The 18,913-nt window shown below is 61.4% G+C and overlaps 1 protein-coding gene across 4 annotated transcripts in view; it reads left to right on the forward strand.

The window, feature by feature from the left end:
- SBF1 (SET binding factor 1) overlaps positions 1–18,913 on the forward strand; it is a 74,317-nt gene that overhangs the window by 23,887 nt on the left and 31,517 nt on the right. For all 4 annotated transcript variants that reach the window (XM_068401659.1, XM_068401660.1, XM_068401661.1 and 1 more), the window contains exons 2-7: positions 6,620–6,705; positions 10,940–11,077; positions 11,255–11,389; positions 14,185–14,295; positions 17,470–17,575; positions 18,285–18,417. In XM_068401659.1, the coding sequence (XP_068257760.1) occupies positions 6,620–6,705; positions 10,940–11,077; positions 11,255–11,389; positions 14,185–14,295; positions 17,470–17,575; positions 18,285–18,417 (709 nt within the window). The remainder of the gene's footprint in view (positions 1–6,619; positions 6,706–10,939; positions 11,078–11,254; positions 11,390–14,184; positions 14,296–17,469; positions 17,576–18,284; positions 18,418–18,913) is intronic.

The raw sequence follows: 18,913 nt of genomic DNA on the forward strand, positions 1-18,913 counted from the left end.
CCGTGACTTTGGGTGGAAGTGCTGTGCTGGGAACACATGAGTGGGTCCTCACCACCCAGGATGTTTTATCTGGGAGTGAGTGACCCGGGAATGGAGTGTTTTGCTGCCTTTGGGAGGTGTGCTGTCGTTGGAGGAGGAGGGAACCAGGGGAGGTTCAGGTTGGCCATTAGGAAGCATTTCTTCTCAGCAAGGGTCATTAGGCATTGGAAGGGGCTGCCCAGGGAGGTGGTGGAGTCCCCATCTCTGGAGGGGTTTAAGAAAAGCCTGGCCATGGCACTTAGTGCCCTGGTCTAGTTGCCATGGTGGTGTCAGGGCAATGGTTGGACTCGATGATCCCAGAGGTCTCTTCCAACCTCAGTGATTCTGGGATTCTGTGATTCTGTTGCAAGGATCTTTCCCAACAACGAGTTGGTCCTGTTTTGATCGGAGTTGCATGTAGACAGTTTGCTTTGCCACCCAGTTCTGCATTGGGTCCCATCCCAAACTGTTTGTCCTTCTGATTGTTATCATCTTGTGTTTACAGAGAGTCAAACGTGTCCTCAAACATCACCAAGGCGATCGCTAAACACAGAATGAGTTCACTTTTCCCCTGATTTCAGGACAGGAATTGGTGTTCTGGGTGTGACTTTGTCTCTTTGTGGAGACTTTTGCCTTAAACACTGTTAAAGGACCTTTGTGAGAGCCCAAAGTTCAGGTTGGACATGAGGAAGCATTTCTTCTCAGCAAGGGTCATTAGCCATTGGAAGGGGCTGCCCAGGGAGGTGGTGGAGTCCCCATCTCTGGAGGGGTTTAAGAAAAGCCTGGCCATGGCACTTAGTGCCCTGGTCTAGTTGCCATGGTGGTGTCAGGGCAATGGTTGGACTCGATGAGCCCAGAGGGCTCTTCCAACCTCATTGACTCTGGGATTCTGTCCTGCTCCTGGCCCGCAGACGTGCTGCTGGGCGCACGTTCCATGACTGTGTGCGAGGCGCCGGTGACGTGGCTGATGCACGGGCATCGGGTGTTCCTGCAGCCTGGGAAGGGGTCGAGCTCTGTCTCCTCCCAAGTGTCTTCACCTGTGGAGTTGCACCAAGACATGGAGTGAAGGAGAACGTGTGGGTTATTTATTTCCCTGGGTTATTTGCTCCTCTGGCTTGCTGGCCCCTTGGGGAGCTGGAGGGGACACTGGGAGTCCAGTAAGTGCCACGTCGTGTCCACGTGGCAGCAAAACGACTGCCAGCGCTGCCAGGGTGGCACGGCTGCTGCTGGTGGCCGGGGTGCGGGGCCAAGGGCAGTCTGCTCGGTGGCTTTGGGGTGGAGGGGCTTTCCCCAGGGAAGGGCTCTGGGCACCGGGACGGTGGCAGACGTGGGGCTGCGGCGGTGGCCGGGAGGAGCGGGCCAGCGCCGGCCCCGCACACAGCCCCTTTGTTTGCCTCCATAGCAAAGCCATTCTTGGTGCTCCTCATAAATACGTGAGGAGGGAACAGAGCGGGCATTGTCCTCCCGGCAGACACTCGTCGTCTTGTTCTGGGGCTGCTGTGCCCGCCGGTGCGGTGGGTTTGGTGGGACGGGGGGAGGGCGTCAGGCTCCGGGCTGAGGATGGCTCTGGGCTCACTTCTGTGTCCCTGTTTCTGCCTCATTGTCTGTGCTTTCTAAATCCCCCAAAGCTTCTCCCTGCTCCCCAGGAAGGAGGAGCTGGTGTCCGTGGGCTGGAATGTTCCAGTGCCTCCACTCCCACAGGTGTTGACTCACAGTTAAGTGCTAACTGGTGGTCCCTAAGTGGTGGTCCCTAAGGGGTGGTCCCTAAGGGATGGTCCCTAAGTGGTGGTCCATAAGCAGAGGTCCATAAGCAGAGGTCCCTAAGCGGTGGTCCCTAACTGGTGGTCCCTAAGCGGTGGTCCTGCCCTTCTCACCCGGTCAGCACGAGAAGTCTTTTCACAGGAAGCTTTGAGGCTGGTGGGATGAGCACAAACGCCTAGATATGAAGATGTGACAACTAGGAAAGATCTCAAAGGTGCTTCTCTCTTACTGGGAAGGAAAGGAGAAGGAGAAGAAGGAGAAGGAGAAAGAAGGAGAAGGAGAAAGAAGGAGAAGGAGGAGAAGGAGAAGGAGGAGGAGGAGAAGGAGGAGAAGGAGAAGGAGAAGGAGAAGGAAGGAGAAGGAGAAGGAAGGAGAAGGAAGGAGAAGGAAGGAGAAGGAAGGAGAAGGAAGGAGAAGGAAGGAGAAGGAAGGAGAAGGAAGGAGAAGGAAGGAGAAGGAAGGAGAAGGAAGGAGAAGGAAGGAGAAGGAAGGAGAAGGAAGGAGAAGGAAGGAGAAGGAAGGAGAAGGAAGGAGAAGGAAGGAGAAAGAAGGAAGGAGAAAGAAGGAAGGAGAAAGAAGGAAGGAGAAAGAAGGAAGGAGAAAGAAGGAAGGAGAAAGAAGGAAGGAGAAGGAAGGAGAAGGAGAAGGAGAAGGAAGGAGAAGGAAGGAGAAGGAGAAAGAAGGAGAAGGAAGGAGAAAGAAGGAGAAGGAGAAAGAAGGAGAAGGAGAAAGAAGGAGAAGGAGAAAGAAGGAGAAGGAGAAGGAGAAGGGGGTTTGTCTGGAGCCTCTGGAACTGCTCTCTTGGGGCCGGGGAAGTGAGAGCCAGCAATGGCTTGGCCTGTCACGGTTATATCTGAAAGCGAAACCTCAGGGGTGGATGGATGGTAAAGTGACAAATCAAATTGTATTTCCTGGTTGGCGTGCTCGAGAGGAGAACCGTGCAGCTCCTAGAGCTTGGTGGGGCTGCGGGCAGGTGTCCGTCCCCGCGAGGACGGGTCTGCTCTGGCCAGGGCAGTGATGGTTTTGGGGTTGGGGTGTGGGGTGGGAGGGCTGCCGTGGCAGTCAGAGCGCTGCGGAGATCGCGGCCTTGGGCTGCTCGCCCGCTTGCTCCTGGCAGAGCTTTCCTGTGCACTGGGGGAGCTTCCTGCCGTCGCTTTGTGTCCCCAGCGTCACGCAGCCAGGTGACAAGCGTGGGCTGGCTTGGGGTCAGCTTTGATGGGCTGCAGCGAGGATGTGCTGCTCCCCGTCGCCCTGGAAGGCTGCAGGGGGGAGCGTGGAGCCCCTTCCAATGGCTAATGACCCTTGCTGAGAAGAAATGCTTCCTAATGGCCAACCTGACCCTCCCCTGGCCAAGCTTGAGGCTGTGTCCTCTTGTCCTAGCGCTGGTTGCCTGGGAGAAGAGGCCGACTCAACACGTGAGCACGTTTTCTTCTCAGCAAGGGTCATTAGCCATTGGAAGGGGCTGCCCAGGGAGGTGGTGGAGTCACCATCTCTGGAGGGGTTTCAGAAAAGCCTGGCCATGGCACTTAGTGCCCTGGTCTAGTTGCCATGGTGGTGTCAGGGCAATGGTTGGACTCGATGATCCCAGAGGGCTCTGCCAACCTCATTGGTTCTGAGATTGATTCTGTGAGCTGGGTGAGTTTGTGGGGGAAGGTGGACACCTCTCTGCAGGGGACTGGGAACACTGGAAACGTGGCCCTGGGGCGCAGGAGATGGAAGCCTGGCGTGGTCTTTCTGCATGGTGTTCACCCCGAGCTCCTCTTGCCCCATCACTTACAAGACCCCAAGAGCGGGGGAAGCAGAGGGGAGTCTCTCCCTTGGCCGTGACCCTGCCGGGCTGAGAACCAGCCGTTCCCGGAGCGCGTCCCCGCGTGCCAGCGCTCACCACCACTGGCCTGCCCCAGAGTTAAGGTCATCTGGTTGTGTTGTGTCAGCTGAGTGTTTAACTTTTTGCTTAGTTAGAATTTCCTGTGTTATGATAACATCTCACACGCTTCCAAATATAGCCGAAGGCTGATTTAGCCCGTGACAGGCTGCCCCAGGAACAGCGACCAGGTGTCACCCCAAGTCCTGCCGGGCTTTGCGCGGGCAGGAAGGAAGACGCGAAGCGAAGCAGCTGCGTGAAGGCCGGTGTCTGCAGGCACACGTGCTTTCCCAGGCAGGAGGATCGGCCCGGCTCCCCTCGGCAGGAAGGGACGCGCTGATGGGACACTGCGTGTGCTGGGTGATGGGACGTGGGAAGGAGAGGATCAGGCGGGGCAAGGAGCAGCGGAGGAGAGCGCCTGGCAGCCTGGCTGGCCAGAACTCCTTGAGTCACAGACTGGTTTGGGTTGGAAGGGACCTTAAAGCCCATCCAGTGCCAACCCCCTGCCACGGGCAGGGACACCTTCCACCAGACCAGGTTGCTCCCAGCCCCATCCAACCTGCCCTTGAACACTGCCAGGGAGGGGGCAGCCACAGCTGCTCTGGGCAACCTGGGCCAGGCTCTCACCACCCTCACACCAAAGAATTTCTTCCTCACATCTCATCTCAATCTCCCCTCTTGCAGTTTAAAACCGTTCCCCCTCATCCTGTCACTCCATGCCCTTGTCAAAAGCCCCTCTCCAGCTTTCCTGTAGCCCCTTCAGGCACTGGAAGGTGCTAGAAGGTCTCCCCGGAGCCTTCTCTTCTCCAGGCTGAACAGCCCCAGCTCTCCCAGCCTGTGTCCAGAGCAGAGGGGCTCCAGCCCTCAGAGCATCTCCGTGGCCTCCTCTGGACTCGCTCCAACAGCTCCGTGTCCTTCTTCTGTTGGGCCCCAGAGCTGGACGCAGCACTGCAGGGGGGTCTCCCGAGAGCGGAGCAGAGGGGCAGAATCCCCTCCCTGACCTGCTGGCCACGCTGCTGGGGATGCAGCCCAGCACACGGGTGGCTTTCTGGGCTGCCAGCACACGGTGCCGGCTCATGCTGAGCTTCTCGTCACCCATCACCCCCAAGTCCTTCTCCTCAGGGCTGCTCTCAACCCATTCTCCGCCCAGCCTGGGTTTGTGCTCGGGATTGCCCCGACCCCCGTGCAGGACCTTGCACTTGGCCTTGTTGAACTCCATGTGTAGTCAGGCAGCTTGTTAGCGACAGTCGCTGAAATCAGGGTGTGCCCAGCCCACAGGTCGCTGAAGAGCGTGGCAGCCCTTGGCTTTGAGAAGACCCAGGGGGCCAAGTGTCCCCTTGCTCTAAACAACTCCTGCAGTGATTTTTGCGTTGGCGATAAGGATGATTTTGTGTGTGTTTCCCTTGCGCCCACAGGAGCATCAGGGACTGATGCCACCAGCGGTGCCTGGGGCCTGTCGGGGGGGTGGTGGTGTGTGGGCGCGGGGGCGAGGCCAGTGGTGGGCAGATTTGGTTAATTTGATGCTATTTTCTTCACAGCTTGGCACTGACCTTTCCATTTTGGTCCTCAAAGACTATAAGTGGCATCTTTTGTGATGCCTTGTTCTGCTAAATTCAGCTGCGGCTGGTTGGTGGTGAGCGGAGCGGTGGAAATAGGTCTGGGCGCCCAAAATAGTCCTTCGGTGGTGCACGCTCTCCCATGGGGCTGCTCCTGTTCACTGGCCCCGTGACCAGTCTGGGGCCAAAATCACAGAATCACAGAATTGTTTGGGTTGGGAAGGACCTTAAAGATCAGAGTCCACCCGTTACCCCAGCACTGCCAAGGCCACCACTAGCCCATGGCCCTCAGCACCACATCTACACGGCTTTTGAATCCCCCCAGGGATGGGGACTCCACCACTGCCCTGGGCAGCCTGTGCCAGCGCTTGACAACCCTTTCCATGAAGAAATTGTCCCTGATCTCCAATCTAAACCTCCCCTGGCACAACTTGAGGCCAGTTCCTCTCGCCCCATCACTTAATACCTGGGAGAAGAGACCGACCCCCCCTCGCTACACCCTCCTTTCAGGCAGTTGTAGAGAGCGAGAAGGTCTCCCCTCAGCCTCCTTTTCTCCAGACTAAACCCCCCCAGGTCCCTCACCCGCTCCCCATCACACTTGTGCTCCAGACCCTTCCCCAGCCCCGTTGCCCTTCTCTGGACTCGCTCCAGCACCTCAAGGTCTTTCTTGTACTGAGATGCAGTGACATCCAGCTGTGCCGGAGGGAGGCCGGTGGCACTCGTGCTCCCAAAGACAAGGCACAAGCGAGGTGCTGTCCCCTGGGCCGATGCTGTGGATGCAGTAATCGCTCAGAAGCTCTGCGAGGGCCTGAGGTGGTCCCTCACGCTGGTACCCGAGGAGCTCAGAATCCCAGAATCACTGAGGTTGGAAGAGCCCTCTGGGCTCATCGAGTCCAACCATTGCCCTGACACCACCATGGCAACTAGACCAGGGCACTAAGTGCTATGTCCAGTCTTGGAGCTGACCCGCTCCCCGGCGTGCCTGTGTCCAGCTGGACGAGGGCACGGTGTGGGTGCAGAGGAGGTGTCTGCACTGGGCTTGGTGGGTGGGAGCACACTCAGCACCCGTGCGGGCTCCAGGTGCCGTAAAGCCACGGGGAAACGGTGGCTCCGGGGGAACCCGAAAGTCAAACCGAGCAGCGTGGTGCCGTCGTTCGGGGAAAACGCCAAGTGCCAGGTTGTAGATAAGGAGCAGTGAGTTACAGCTCGAAGTCCGTGTGAGTTTGGGGGCTGTTTGCTCGTGACCCCATTACCAGCTGTTTGTGGAAGGGGCCGGGGTCCCTGCCAGGCTGCCCCTGCCCACGGAGGGCTGGCACAGCGCCGGAGCGTCCCCGGGTTGGTTCCAGCCTGGCATCCCCGGGGGCTGAAGTGCCGGCTGGGTGCCTGCTGCCTGCCCTCTAATCCCCCTCTGTCTCTGCAGGGAGTGGGGACGGACAGGGACAGATACTGCAGCGCTTCCCGGAGAAGGACTGGGAGGACAACCCCTTTCCCCAGGGCATCGAGCTGGTGAGTGTGCTGTCCCTCGGGACTGGGACCCTGGGGAAGTGTGACTGGTGTGCGGGGCAGGTGACACCATGGCACTGCATGCACACATAGGATGAAATCACAGAACCGTTTGGGTTGGGAAGGAGCTTTAAGATTGTGTCCAACCCGTAACCCAGCACTGCCAAGGCAACCACTAACCCATGTCCCTCAGCACCACATCTACACGGCTTTTAAATCCCCCCAGGGATGGGGACTCCACCACTGCCCTGGGCAGCCTGTGCCAGCGCTTGACAACCCTTTGGGGAAGAAATTGTCCCTGATCTCCAATCTAACCCTCCCCTGGGGCAACTTGAGGCCGTTTCCTCTCGTCCTGTCACTTGTTACCTGGGAGAAGAGACCGACCCCCCCTCGCTACACCCTCCTTGCAGGCAGTTGTAGAGAGCGAGAAGGTCTCCCCTCAGCCTCCTTTTCTCCAGGCTAACTCCCCCCAGGTCCCTCAGCCGCTCCCATCACACTTGTGCTCCAGACCCTTCCCCAGCCCCGTTGCCCTTCTCTGGACTCGCTCCAGCACCTCAAGGTCTTTCTTGTGGTGAGGGGCCCAAAACTGCCCCCAGGATTCGAGGTGCGGCCTCACCAGTGCCGAGTACGGGGGGACGATCCCTGCCCTGGTCCTGCTGGCCACACCAGTGCTGGTACAGTACATCTTGCTGGACGCTGCAGGGTCTGACCAGGGGAGCCCATGAGGCAGGGGTTCCCACCTGCCCTCCGACGCAGCTCCAGGTCTAGAAAACCGCAGAATCCAGCATGCTGCCCCCCAACCAGGCCACAGCAGAGCCATCTGGGGCGGTCGCTGCTGTGAGCCCTACCTGGGGTGGCTCCTCTCCTGCCCGCTCTGCTCCCCTTCCTCCCCTGGGATCCCTTCCCCAGCCCCGGATCCCAGGGACTTGGCTTTGGCAGTTACCACTGCAGCTGCCAAGTCGTGCCTGTGCCCACCAGCAAGCGTGGCCACAGAATCACAGAATCACAGAAAGGTTGAGGGTTGGGAGGCACCTCTGGAGATCATCCAGCCCACCCCCTGCCCAAGCAGGGTCACCCAGAGCACGTCGCACAGGGTCGTGTCCAGGCGGGTTTGAATATCTCCAGAGAAGGAGACTCCCCCCTCCCTGGGCAGCCTGTGCCAGGGCTCTGGCACCCTCACACTAAAGAAGTTCCTCCTCACGTTCAGATGGAACTTCCCATGTTTCAGCTTGTGCCCGTTGCCCCTTGTCCTGTCACTGGGCACCACTGAGAAGAGTCTGGCCCCATCCCCCTGACACCCCCCCTGAGGTATCTGTAAGCACTGGAAAGATCCCCCCTCGCTGAACTGCACTAACCCTCGCCAGTTGCAGCCACCACAACCCGTAACCTGGGGAGCAGGCGCTGTCCCAGCCTGAACTGGGGCTCCCTGCCTTGGTTCTCCCAGTCACCCCAGGGCCTGGAGATCCTCCTCCCCCAGTCTGCTGGCACCAGGCTGGCGAGGGCGGCCAGCACAACCCAGCGTGGGCTGGGGGGCTCCGGCCTGGGAGGGGAGGATGCTGCACCAGAGCAGACACGTTCACATCCTGTGTCTCTCCCGAGGAACTTCCATCCATTAAAATGAGATATTTTTGTTTGCAAACGCTGTCAGACAGCACACGAGGGCAGGAGCTATAAATTCCTGCTCCCTACACGCACCACAAAACCTTTTCCCCCAAAAAGCCGTTAAAAAGAAGCACAGCAGTGACTCAATGTCATGTCCACCCCAACCCCCCCGGGTGGGCTCTGCCGGGTTTTCGGAAGCCGCCCCCCCTCCAGCCCTACGGGTTGTTCACCCAGGACACCCCCTGCCCGCTCGTGGGAAGCCTCGGAGCCACCCCCGGCTCCCAACAGGACGGGGTTCCAATTGTTTAAATTCCAAGGATTTTTTGGCTGGACAGTTTGACCCTTGGGAAAAAAAGCAGCTTTCCTTTTCCTTGGGACAGTTCCCGAGTCCCCTGCAGGAAGCACCGACCAGACACATAATATATACTTTGGCCTCAGACAAAATAGCACATAAAAGTCCGAGATTGCGCTGGAGGTAGGGTGAGCACGCGATGGGGAGACGAGCCGGCCACCGCCACCGGTCCTGGGGACTGGCAGCTCTGCAGAGAAGGACCTGGGGATTCTGGGGGACAACAAGTTCCCCATGAGCCAGCAATGTGCCCCTGGGGCCAGGAAGGGCAATGGTGTCCTGGGGTGCGTGAGGAAGAGTGTGGGCAGCAGGTCGAGGGAGGTTCTCCTGCCCCTCTACACGGCCCTGGTGAAGCCACACCTGGAGTGACTGTGTGCAGTTCTGGGCCCCCCAGTTCAAGACAGACCAGGAGCTACTGGAGAGAGTCCAGCGGAGGGTACGGAGATGGTCAGAGGGCTGGAGCATCTCTGCTGCGAGGAGAGGCTGAGGGAGCTGGGGCTGTTCAGCTGGAGAAGAGCAGACTGAGGGGGAATCTTATCAATGCTCACAGATACCTCAGGGGGGTGTCAAGGGGATGGGGCCAGACTCTTCTCAGTGGTGCCCAGCGACAGGACAAGGGGCAACGGGCACAAGCTGAAACATGGGAAGTTCCATCTGAATGTGAGGAGGAACTTCTTTGGTGTGAGGGTGTGTGCACGCACGTGGAGGGTGAGGGTGGGCACGGAGAGTGGTGAACAGCTGGGGAACTTCACCAGGTTGAAACCAGCTTCGACTGGACACGGCACTTAGTGCCCTGGTCTAGTTGCCATGGTGGTGTCAGGGCAACGGTTGGACTCGATGATCCCAGAGGGCTCTTCCAACCTCATTGATTCTGGGATTCTGTGATTCACAAGGGTTTGGGCTGGAGCAGCGGTTTCTGCAGCTCGGCAGGTGTCAGTCCTTTGTGCCAGCCTGGCCTTGTTGCCACTTTATTCTCATCCTCGGGTTTGCTCCAGTCGCCTTGTCCTCAGGGTGCGTCCAGCAGGAGCTGAGCTGTCCCGCTCTCACTGAGATCCCAAAAGCGTTGGGAATTTTCCACAGCTCCTCACCGGCCAAGTGCAGAGGCTGAGGAAATAAAGAAAAATCCCTTGAGACTTCGAAACCGAGGGGGGAGCCCTGGGGCCGCGGGCTGGAATTACCCGCGGGCCCTGGGAGGGTGCTTGGAAAGTCCCCAGAAACCAGTGAAACCGTGTTGGGAGCCGCCTGCAGCGGGGTGTTGGGGCACCTGGGCCCGGTGTTGGGGCAGCCTGGGTCCGGTGTTGAGGCAGCCTGGGCCCGGTGTTGGGCAGCCTGGGCCCGGTGTTGGGGCAGCCTGGGCCCGGTGTTGGGGAGCCTGGACCCGGTGTTGGGGCAGCCTGGGCCCGGTGTTGGGGCAGCTGGGCCCGGTGTTGGGGCACCTGGGCCCGGTGTTGGGGCAGCCTGGGCCCGGTGTTGGGGCAGCTGGGTCCGGTGTTGGGGCAGCCTGGGCCCGGTGTTGGGCAGCCTGGGCCCGGTGTTGGGCAGCCTGGGCCCGGTGTTGGGCAGCCTGGGCCTGGTGTTGGGCAGCCTGGGCCCGGTGTTGGGCAGCCTGGACCTGGTGTTGGGCAGCCTGGACCTGGTGTTGGGGCAGCTGGGCCCGGTGTTGGCGCAGCCTGGGCCCGGTGCTTCCCAGCTGCACGCCCCGGGGGAGCAGGGCCACCTCCCTGACCAGACGCCGGTGCCTGGGGACAGCCCTGCCCTGCCCGGAGCCCACCCCAGCCCTGGCAGCGTGGGGGTCGCCTTTCCTTCCCGGCACCTTGGTGGGCTGCAGGGGCTCTGCAGGGCTCGCCGGGTCCATGGGGGCTACCAGTAGCCCCCTCGCAGCTCCCCGCAGCCCCTGTGCCAGGGAGCGCCCGCAGCCCTAAGCTGGGTGCGGGGTGGCGGCGGGTGCCCAGCTTGGCCAGGGTGTCCCGTCACCCTCCCTCCCAGCTTGGGTTTGTCCCTGCGGAGAGGAGGGGAAGGCGCCTGCCCCGGTTCTCCCTCTGCAGGGGCATGGGGGGCTCTGCCCGGTGCTCCCCCCTCCCCGGGCTGTGGGTGCTGCGGCGTGTGCTGGGGAGGGTGGCACAGCCCTGTTCCCCTACAGACTCTGTAGGTGATGAGCTGCCACACCGAGCTCCCGGTGCCCGGTGCTGTCGGTACCCAGTGCTTTGCTTTCCAGCCCCCCGAAGCGACGCGGGGGGCGAGGACAGGTCGGCCCCTCTGACCCCCGTCCCCTGCCCTCTCTCGCAGTTCTGCCAGCCCAGCGGCTGGCAGCTCTTCACGGAGAGGAACCCCCCCACCTTCTTCGTGGCTGTGCTCACTGACATCAACTCGGAGCGGCATTACTGCGCCTGCTTCACCTTCTGGGAGGCCGTGGAGAGCGCCCAGGTACTGCGGGGTGGGGTGGGGTGGGGAGGGCGGTGGGCAGCACAGGCTGGGGAGCATCTGTCTGCCCTCGGCGGCGTTGGCCAGTGGCTCCTGCTCTCCTCTTGTCGGAGGGATCAGAGGTTTGGGGGAGGGAGGAGTGTCCTTTTTCTAACCCTTGGCTGATGTGTGTCTCTCTAGCCTCAGAGCCACCCCAGGAACGGTGATGGCGGGGAGGAGGAAGAGGAGCCATCGTCTCCCGTTCAACCCGCACAGCTCTTTGCTCCCAAAAGCTTGGTGCTGGTGTCGCGGCTGGACCACGCGGAGGTGTTCAGGGTAAGTCTGGAATGTGCCGGGGTGGGGGGAGCAGGGCCCCTGCTCGGGAGGGAGAGGAGATGCCAGCCTTTGTTGGCGACACGGACAGTGGGATTGATGCGCCCTCAGCAGGTTTGGGATGACACCGAGCTGTGTAGTGACACGCTGGAGGGAAGGGATGGCATTGAGAGGGACCTGGACAGGCTGGAGAGCTGGGCCTGTGCGAACAGCAGGAAGTTCAACAAGGCCAAGTGCAAGGTCCTGCCCGTGGGTCGGGGCAATCCTGAGCACAAACCCAGGCTGGGCAGAGAATGGGTTGAGAGCAGCCCTGAGGAGAAGGGCTTGGGGGTGATGGGTGACGAGAAGCTCACCATGAGCCGGCACCGTGCGCTGGCAGCCCAGAAAGCCACCCGTGTGCTGGGCTGCATCCCCAGCAGCGTGGCCAGCAGGTCAGGGAGGGGATTCTGCCCCTCTGCTCCACTCTCGGGAGACCCCCCTGCAGTGCTGCGTCCAGCTCTGGGGCCCAACAGAAGAAGGACACGGAGCTGTTGGAGCGAGTCCAGAGGAGGCCACGGAGATGCTCCAAGGGCTGGAGCCCCTCTGCTCTGGAGACAGGCTGAGAGAGCTGGGGCTGTTCAGCCTGGAGAAGAGAAGGCTCCGGGAGACCTTCTAGCACCTTCCAGTGCCTGAAGGGGCTACAGGAAAGCGGGAGAGGGGCTTTTGACAAGGGCATGGAGTGACAGGACGAGGGGGAACGGTTTTAAAGTGAAAGAGGGGAGATTGAGATGAGATGTGAGGAAGAAATTCTTTGCTGTGAGGGTGGTGAGAGCCTGGCCCAGGTTGTCCAGAGCAGCTGTGGCTGCCCCCTCCCTGGCAGTGTTCAAGGGCAGGTTGGATGGGGCTGGGAGCAACCTGGTGTGGTGGAAGGTGTCCCTGCCCGTGGCAGGGGGTTGGAACTGGATGGGCTTTAAGGTCCCTTCCAACCCAAACCAGTCTGTGACTCTATGAGAACAACGCTAGTAGAGACTTTCTGGCTCTGGGAGCAACCAGGAGCCACGCAGTCCCTGCCAGGAACCGGAGCCGTAGGAGCACCCTGGCACAGCACCCGTGGGAGAGTGGCCTGTCCCCAGCCCGCTCTCTGCGTCCCAGTGCAGCTCCAGGAGCCGGGCCAGCAGCTGCACGCTGAACCTGAGCCGCTGGCTGCCGACCAGCGAGCCCAGGGCTCGGCATACCGGGCGGCTGGTGGCCTTGACACGGTTTGGTTAGCAATAGAAACAGAAAAGCCGTGACGAACAGCCCGTTCCTGCGGGAGCATTTATCTTTGCCATCTCTATTTGCTTTGCACGTGGTGCATTATGTGGCTGTGAAAGGTCTGGGAGGGCAGGAGCTGCGAGCTGGCGTGGTTACAAGCTGCCTCGGTGCCCACAGGGCTGCGGTGGGGTGCAGGCAGGCTGGGTGCCATGCTTCTCCTGTGGTCCCGGGGGGAACCCACCCCACATTCAGGGTGGGCTCCCCGTTAGCTTGCCCAGGGGCTGGGCGTGCAGGAGGGCAGCGTTCCCCACCAGGCCAGGCTGTCTCCTTCCTCTGTCCCCTCCTGCTGTGAGGGTGTCGCTTCTGGGCTCTGCCCTGGCCTGGAACCTCTTGTTCACAGCCGGCTCTGCGCACATGGTGTTCCTGCAGGGCGTTGGGTGCTCCAGGCATTCATACCTGACAGGGTGGGGAGGGAAGATCACTCCGTTCTCCAGCTTGGAGCTGCTTCAAACAGCAGAAACTTTGGGCTTCACAGGCTCACAGCCTCAAACCACGTAACCAAGCGTGGAGGCACCTCCGGAGGTCTCTGGTCCAAGCCCTGCTCAAGCAGGGTCAGCTGGAGCAGGTTGTCCAGGAGATCGTCCAGATGGGTTTTGAATTATCATCTCCAAGGTTGGAGACCGTACAACTTCTCTGGGAAAGCTGGTGGGTGACGAGAAGCTCACCATGAGCCGGCACCGTGCGCTGGCAGCCCAGAAAGCCACCCGTGTGCTGGGCTGCATCCCCAGCAGCGTGGCCAGCAGGTCAGGGAGGGGATTCTGCCCCTCTGCTCCGCTCTCGGGAGACCCCCCTGCAGTGCTGCGTCCAGCTCTGGGGCCCAACAGAAGAAGGACACGGAGCTGTTGGAGCGAGTCCAGAGGAGGCCACGGAGATGCTCCGAGGGCTGGAGCCCCTCTGCTCTGGAGACAGGCTGAGAGAGCTGGGGCTGTTCAGCCTGGAGAAGAGAAGGCTCCGGGGAGACCTTCTAGCACCTTCCAGTGCCTGAAGGGGCTACAGGAAAGCTGGAGAGGGGCTTTTGACAAGGGCTGGAGTGACAGGACGAGGGGGAACAGTTTTAAACTGCAAGAGGGGAGATTGAGATGAGATGTGAGAAAGAAATTCTTTGGTGTGAGGGTGGTGAGAGCCTGGCCCAGGTTGCCCAGAGCAGCTGTGGCTGCCCCCTCCCTGGCAGTGTTCAAGGGCAGGTTGGATGGGGCTGGGAGCAGCCTGGTGTGGTGGAAGGTGTCCCTGCCCGTGGCAGGGGGTTGGGACTGGATGGGCTTCAAGGTCCCTTCCAACCCAAACCATCCTGTGATTCTAACTATCCTGTCCTGCTGATGAGGGCTCACTGTGAGAGGTCTGAGGGGGAAGACCTTGAGCACTGCACCCTAGAGCTGACTGTCGCAGTCTGGTGCCAAGCACTGGCAGCCCCTCCATGCGGCCGTGCTCCAAACTGGAGGGCTGCCCCACCTGTACACATCTGCATCCCACCCTGGTGCTCATCTGTGCCGTGTTTCCCTCTCCAGAACAGCCTGGGTCTGATCTACACCATCTACGTGGACGGGCTGAGCGTGTCCCTGGAGAACGTCATTGGGAACCTCCTGACGTGCACCATCCCCATCACCGGGGGAGCTCAGGTGGGTCACCTGCCCCTTCCCTCACCGTGCTTCTGCCTCCTCACCAGCTCTGGTGAAGCAGGGACATTTTGCTCAGCTCTGTTCTGCTCTCGAGGCTGCTCTGACGCAGGGGCACAGTCCTGGTTCTTGAGGAGCTGCAGGTGCACTGCTGCTGGCAAGTGCTTGGCTAGTGCAGGCCAGTGCCTTCCCCAGTGCCTTCCTAAGTGCCTTCCCAAGTGCGTAGGAGTAGAACCAACCAACCTCTGGGATTTGGAGCCGCTCAGCTCCTCGATCTCGCTGCTTCGCTTAGCTCCAGCTTGCCATGACGACGCAGCTTGGTCTTGGCTTCTGGCTCCTTCCAGGAAGGAGTGTTGGGTGGCTCGACCGCCGGCTGGCTTACGTAGTCGCCGATGGCTCTGTGCAAACAATTGCCATGGTCTCTGGTCATTCCTGCCTCAGGGAGGTCTTGCTCCTCCAGCTGGGCCTGACTGATTGCCTGGAGAGCTGCTCCGGAGCCGAGTGGTCACGGGCCATCTGTGAGAGCGGGGACGAGCCAGCCCTAGGGAGACGGGCCAAGCACGGCTAGCGTTGGCCAGATGAGCAGCTTGGGGCTCTCCCCTCAAACCACTGGTGTGTGCCAGCGTCTCTGATGGACGGGGCTCGAGGAGCAAGGGCCTCACTTGTGCCCAGAACTGAGGCCATCAGAGATGTCCCTCCTGCCTTTCTCCCCGAGCCGTGTGTCCCTCCAGCGCTCCTCCTTCTGCTTCAGGAAGGCCAGCTGGGCTCAGTCGCGCTCGCGTGAGCACCAGATGGGTAAGAAGGGCTAATTCCAGCTGACTTGAGATGACAGAAGTGGAGAGAGCCCAGCTGGACCCTCTGGCAGGAGGTGTTTGGAGACAGCAGCGTAACCCCCTGGAGCTCTTCTGCTGTGCCAACACCTGGAGCGTAACCGTGGATGTGCACTTGGCTGCAGTGGCTTCTCTCTCAGCTGAGCTCTGCTCCCCCCAGCAGAAAATACCTCTTATTCGCACACCCAGGCTGCACCCGGGTGGAGGAGCCTTCGCTGGGGCAGCGCTGTGGCTCCAGAGACAGAGGTTTCTTCCACCACAGTGGCCATGGCCCCACGGGGAGGCTGCTGGCTTGAGCCCGTGGATCTGTGCAGGCTTCTGCTGGGCAGAACCGGTGCCCCTTGGGCTGCCGTCGTGGCCCACCGCAGGTTTGGTGCTTCCTCTGATCACCCAGAGCGATGCAGGTCCTGGGAGGGCCCAGCAGCCGTCCTGGTGTTCGTGGGACAGGGGTGGATGCCGGTCACATCTGAGTCTGGCTGAGGGCAAGAGCCATCGCGCTCTGCAGGATCTGTCCCGCTCCAGATCTGTCCCGCTCCGCCTGGTTCCTCCCTGGTGGGCCGTGTGAGCAGCAGTGAGGAGGGGGAGGCCGTGGGACCGCCGTGCCTCGCTGAGCAGCGTTTTGGCACAACTAATCCTCACCTCCCAGCTCGGTGCTGTGGGCACAAGCAGCGTGCTGCGGGCAGGACAGCTCGGTGGCACTTCCCTCCCCTGCTTCACCTCCAAACGCTCCGTCCCGCTGTAGCAGCGATCGCTGTTGCTCTGTGTGTGTGTGTGTGTCCCTCTCTCCTCCCCGGGAGCGCTGCTCCCTGCTCGGTGTTGGCTTGCGTTTGTCCCCCCGGGCGTCCCGCTGTCCGTGTGTGTTTCTAACTGACTGCGCTGTCTCTGTCTGTCTCCACCTCAGCCTGACGCGGACGACGAAGCAGCGGTACGCACACCTTTTCTTTCCTTGGGGCTGGCTCCTCGTTAGCACCTTCTCTGTTCTCGCTCTTGAGGGTGGCGCGGGCTGCAGCCCGTCAGAGCACCCTTGGGTGCTCGCCCCGCTCAGAGCACCCTTGGGCGCACGCGTGTCGTGCTGCGGGGCCGCAGGGACGCGGGCGCTGGGGAGGGGGCTGCGTCCCTGCGCCCCAGCAGCCGGCTGTGTGCTCGGCCTCTCCTGGGGGTTGTGAAAACGTGGTGGCCTGGGCTCGGACACCAGGTCAGGGGTGTTCGGCGGCAGAGTTCTGGGCTGTGGCGGTGGCGTGAGCTCGTGCGGCCGCGGGGGGCTGAGCGAGGAGGGGGGTTGCGTGGTGAAACCTGCTGTTGCAGCGGAGTGTTTTCCCTAGAGAGGTGTGGAAAGGGGAGAAGAGGGCCAGCGGTCTGCTCCTGCCCCGGCCCCCACAGCCTGGAGAGGGGGTGGGGACACGTAGACGTCCTCCTGCCACTGGGAATGGGCTTAAGTCTGTTGGAGCGAGTCCAGAGGAGGCCACGGAGATGCTCCGAGGGCTGGAGCCCCTCTGCTCTGGAGACAGGCTGAGAGAGCTGGGGCTGTTCAGCCTGGAGAAGAGAAGGCTCCAGGGAGACCTTCTAGCACCTTCCAGTGCCTGAAGGGGCTATAGGAAAGCTGGAGAGGGGCTTTTGACAAGGGCATGGAGTGACAGGACGAGGGGGAACGGTTTTAAACTGCAAGAGGGGAGATTGAGATGAGATCTGAGGAAGAAATTCTCTGCTGTGAGTGTGGTGAGAGCCTGGCCCAGGTTGCCCAGAGCAGCTGTGGCTGCCCCCTCCCTGGCAGTGTTCAAGGGCAGGTTGGATGGGGCTTGGAGCAACCTGGTGTGGTGGAAGGTGTCCCTGCCCGTGGCAGGGGGTTGGGACTGGATGGGCTTTAAGGTCCCTTCCAACCCAAACTAGTCTGTGAGTCTATGAAAAAAATGGTGTTGGAGAAGCAGCCGTGAGGCCGTGCCTGGTGTGTCCGTCCCAACCCTGCTACCAGGAGCCATCAGGGCTTACGGGAGGCTGCAGAGCCAGCGCTGCCCCTGTGCCTGGCAGTGCTGGCTGGGCACGGTGCCGGCGAGCTGTTCCCCTCTGGCTGCGAGGTCCTGGAGAACCCTCGTGTGCTGCACCACGGTGTGGGGCCCGGCACGTCTCATCCCCCCTTAGCCCATGGCTCCGGTGTCATTGCAGGGTCCCCTTCCCTCTGCGGCAGCCGTGGCAGGACACGCCGCCCCGCCGGGTACGAGGGTTGTGCCGAGGGCACAGTCGCCCTGGCCCCGTGCACTGGGGGGATTCGAGCTGCTGCTGGCTTGGGGGGGCTTGTCCCTCGCCCCTCGCTTGGGAGGACGCCGGTGACCGGGGCTGTTTTCTCTTGCAGAGGACGATCTCGCTGGGTGCAGGGGACAGGCAGGTGATCCAGACACCCATCAATGACTCGCTTCCCGTCAGCAGCTGCAGCGTGGCCCTGCTTTTCCGCCAGCTCGGTGAGACTTCTCCCCACGCCTCCTTCTCACCGGGGCCGGTGCCAAAGCCAGCTGGCCGAGCCCTGGCCTGGAGTTCCCTGCACGTCGCTTCCCACCGCGCTCCTGAGCCTGGCTCCTCAGCTCAGGGCTCTCCTCCAGCTGCAGCCGCCTCAGACCGAGCCCTCCCTGTCCCAGGAGGGCAGCGGGGCTGGCAGCTCGCCCTGTCTCAGGCACAGGCATGTGGCCAGGTGTCATGGGAAGCAGCCTGGGTGCCCAGAGCCGTGCTGCCCTTGGCCTCGTGCCGCTGGTTGAAGATCTGGCAGCTCGGCTGAGCATCTCGCAGCAGAGGGGCTTCCCTGGGGCAGCGTGCGCCGGGGTGACCAGAAGGGGCTTTGTGGGAGGATGTTGAGCTCCTCCGTTGTGCAGAATGTGGAGGTGGGGAGTGGGATCCTGCCCGGGTGGGGTTTAGTGGTCTCTGTGGAGTGGGAGAGGGGAACCTTCCCAGCAAGGGTCATTAGCCATTGGAAGGGGCTGCCCAGGGAGGTGGTGGAGTCCCCATCTCTGGAGGGGTTTAAGAAAAGCCTGGCCATGGCACTTAGTGCCCTGGTCTAGTTGCCATGGTGGTGTCAGGGCAATGGTTGGACTCGATGAGCCCAGAGGGCTCTTCCAACCTCGTTGATTCTGGGATTCTGTGAACCGTCGTTTCTCAGTGCTCTCCTCTCCTCCCCAGGCATCACCAACGTGCTGTACCTCTTCTGCGCGGCGCTCACCGAACACAAGATCCTGTTCCTCTCCAGCAGTTACCAGAGGCTGACCGATGCCTGCCGGGCTCTCCTCGCCCTTATGTTCCCCCTCAAGTACAGGTGAGGGAACCCCGCTGCTCCTCGAGCCCCTCAGCCCTCCAACGGCACCTAGAGCCAGACCTGCCGAGCCCATGCTGGCCATCCTGCCTCCCCCGTGCTGGCCATCCTGCCTCCCCATGCTGGCCATCCTGCCTCCCCCATGCTGGCCATCCTGCCTCCCCCGTGCTGGCCATCCTGCCTCCCCCATACTGGCCATCCTGCCTCCCCTGTGCTGGCCATCCTGCCTCCCCCATACTGGCCATCCTGCCTCCCCCGTGCTGGCCATCCTGCCTCCCCATACTGGCCATCCTGCCTCCCCCGTGCTGGCCATCCTGCCTCCCCCATGCTGGCCATCCTGCCTCCCCCATGCTGGCCATCCTGCCTCCCCGTGCTGGCCATCCTGCTTCCCCCATACTGGCCATCCTGCCTCCCCCATGCTGGCCGTCCTGCCTCCCCATACTGGCCATCCTGCCTCCCCCATACTGGCCATCCTGCCTCCCCCATGCTGGCCATCCTG

Source organism: Nyctibius grandis, chromosome 5, assembly GCF_013368605.1.
Source record: "Nyctibius grandis isolate bNycGra1 chromosome 5, bNycGra1.pri, whole genome shotgun sequence".
In the NCBI taxonomy this organism is placed as follows: domain Eukaryota; kingdom Metazoa; phylum Chordata; class Aves; order Nyctibiiformes; family Nyctibiidae; genus Nyctibius; species Nyctibius grandis.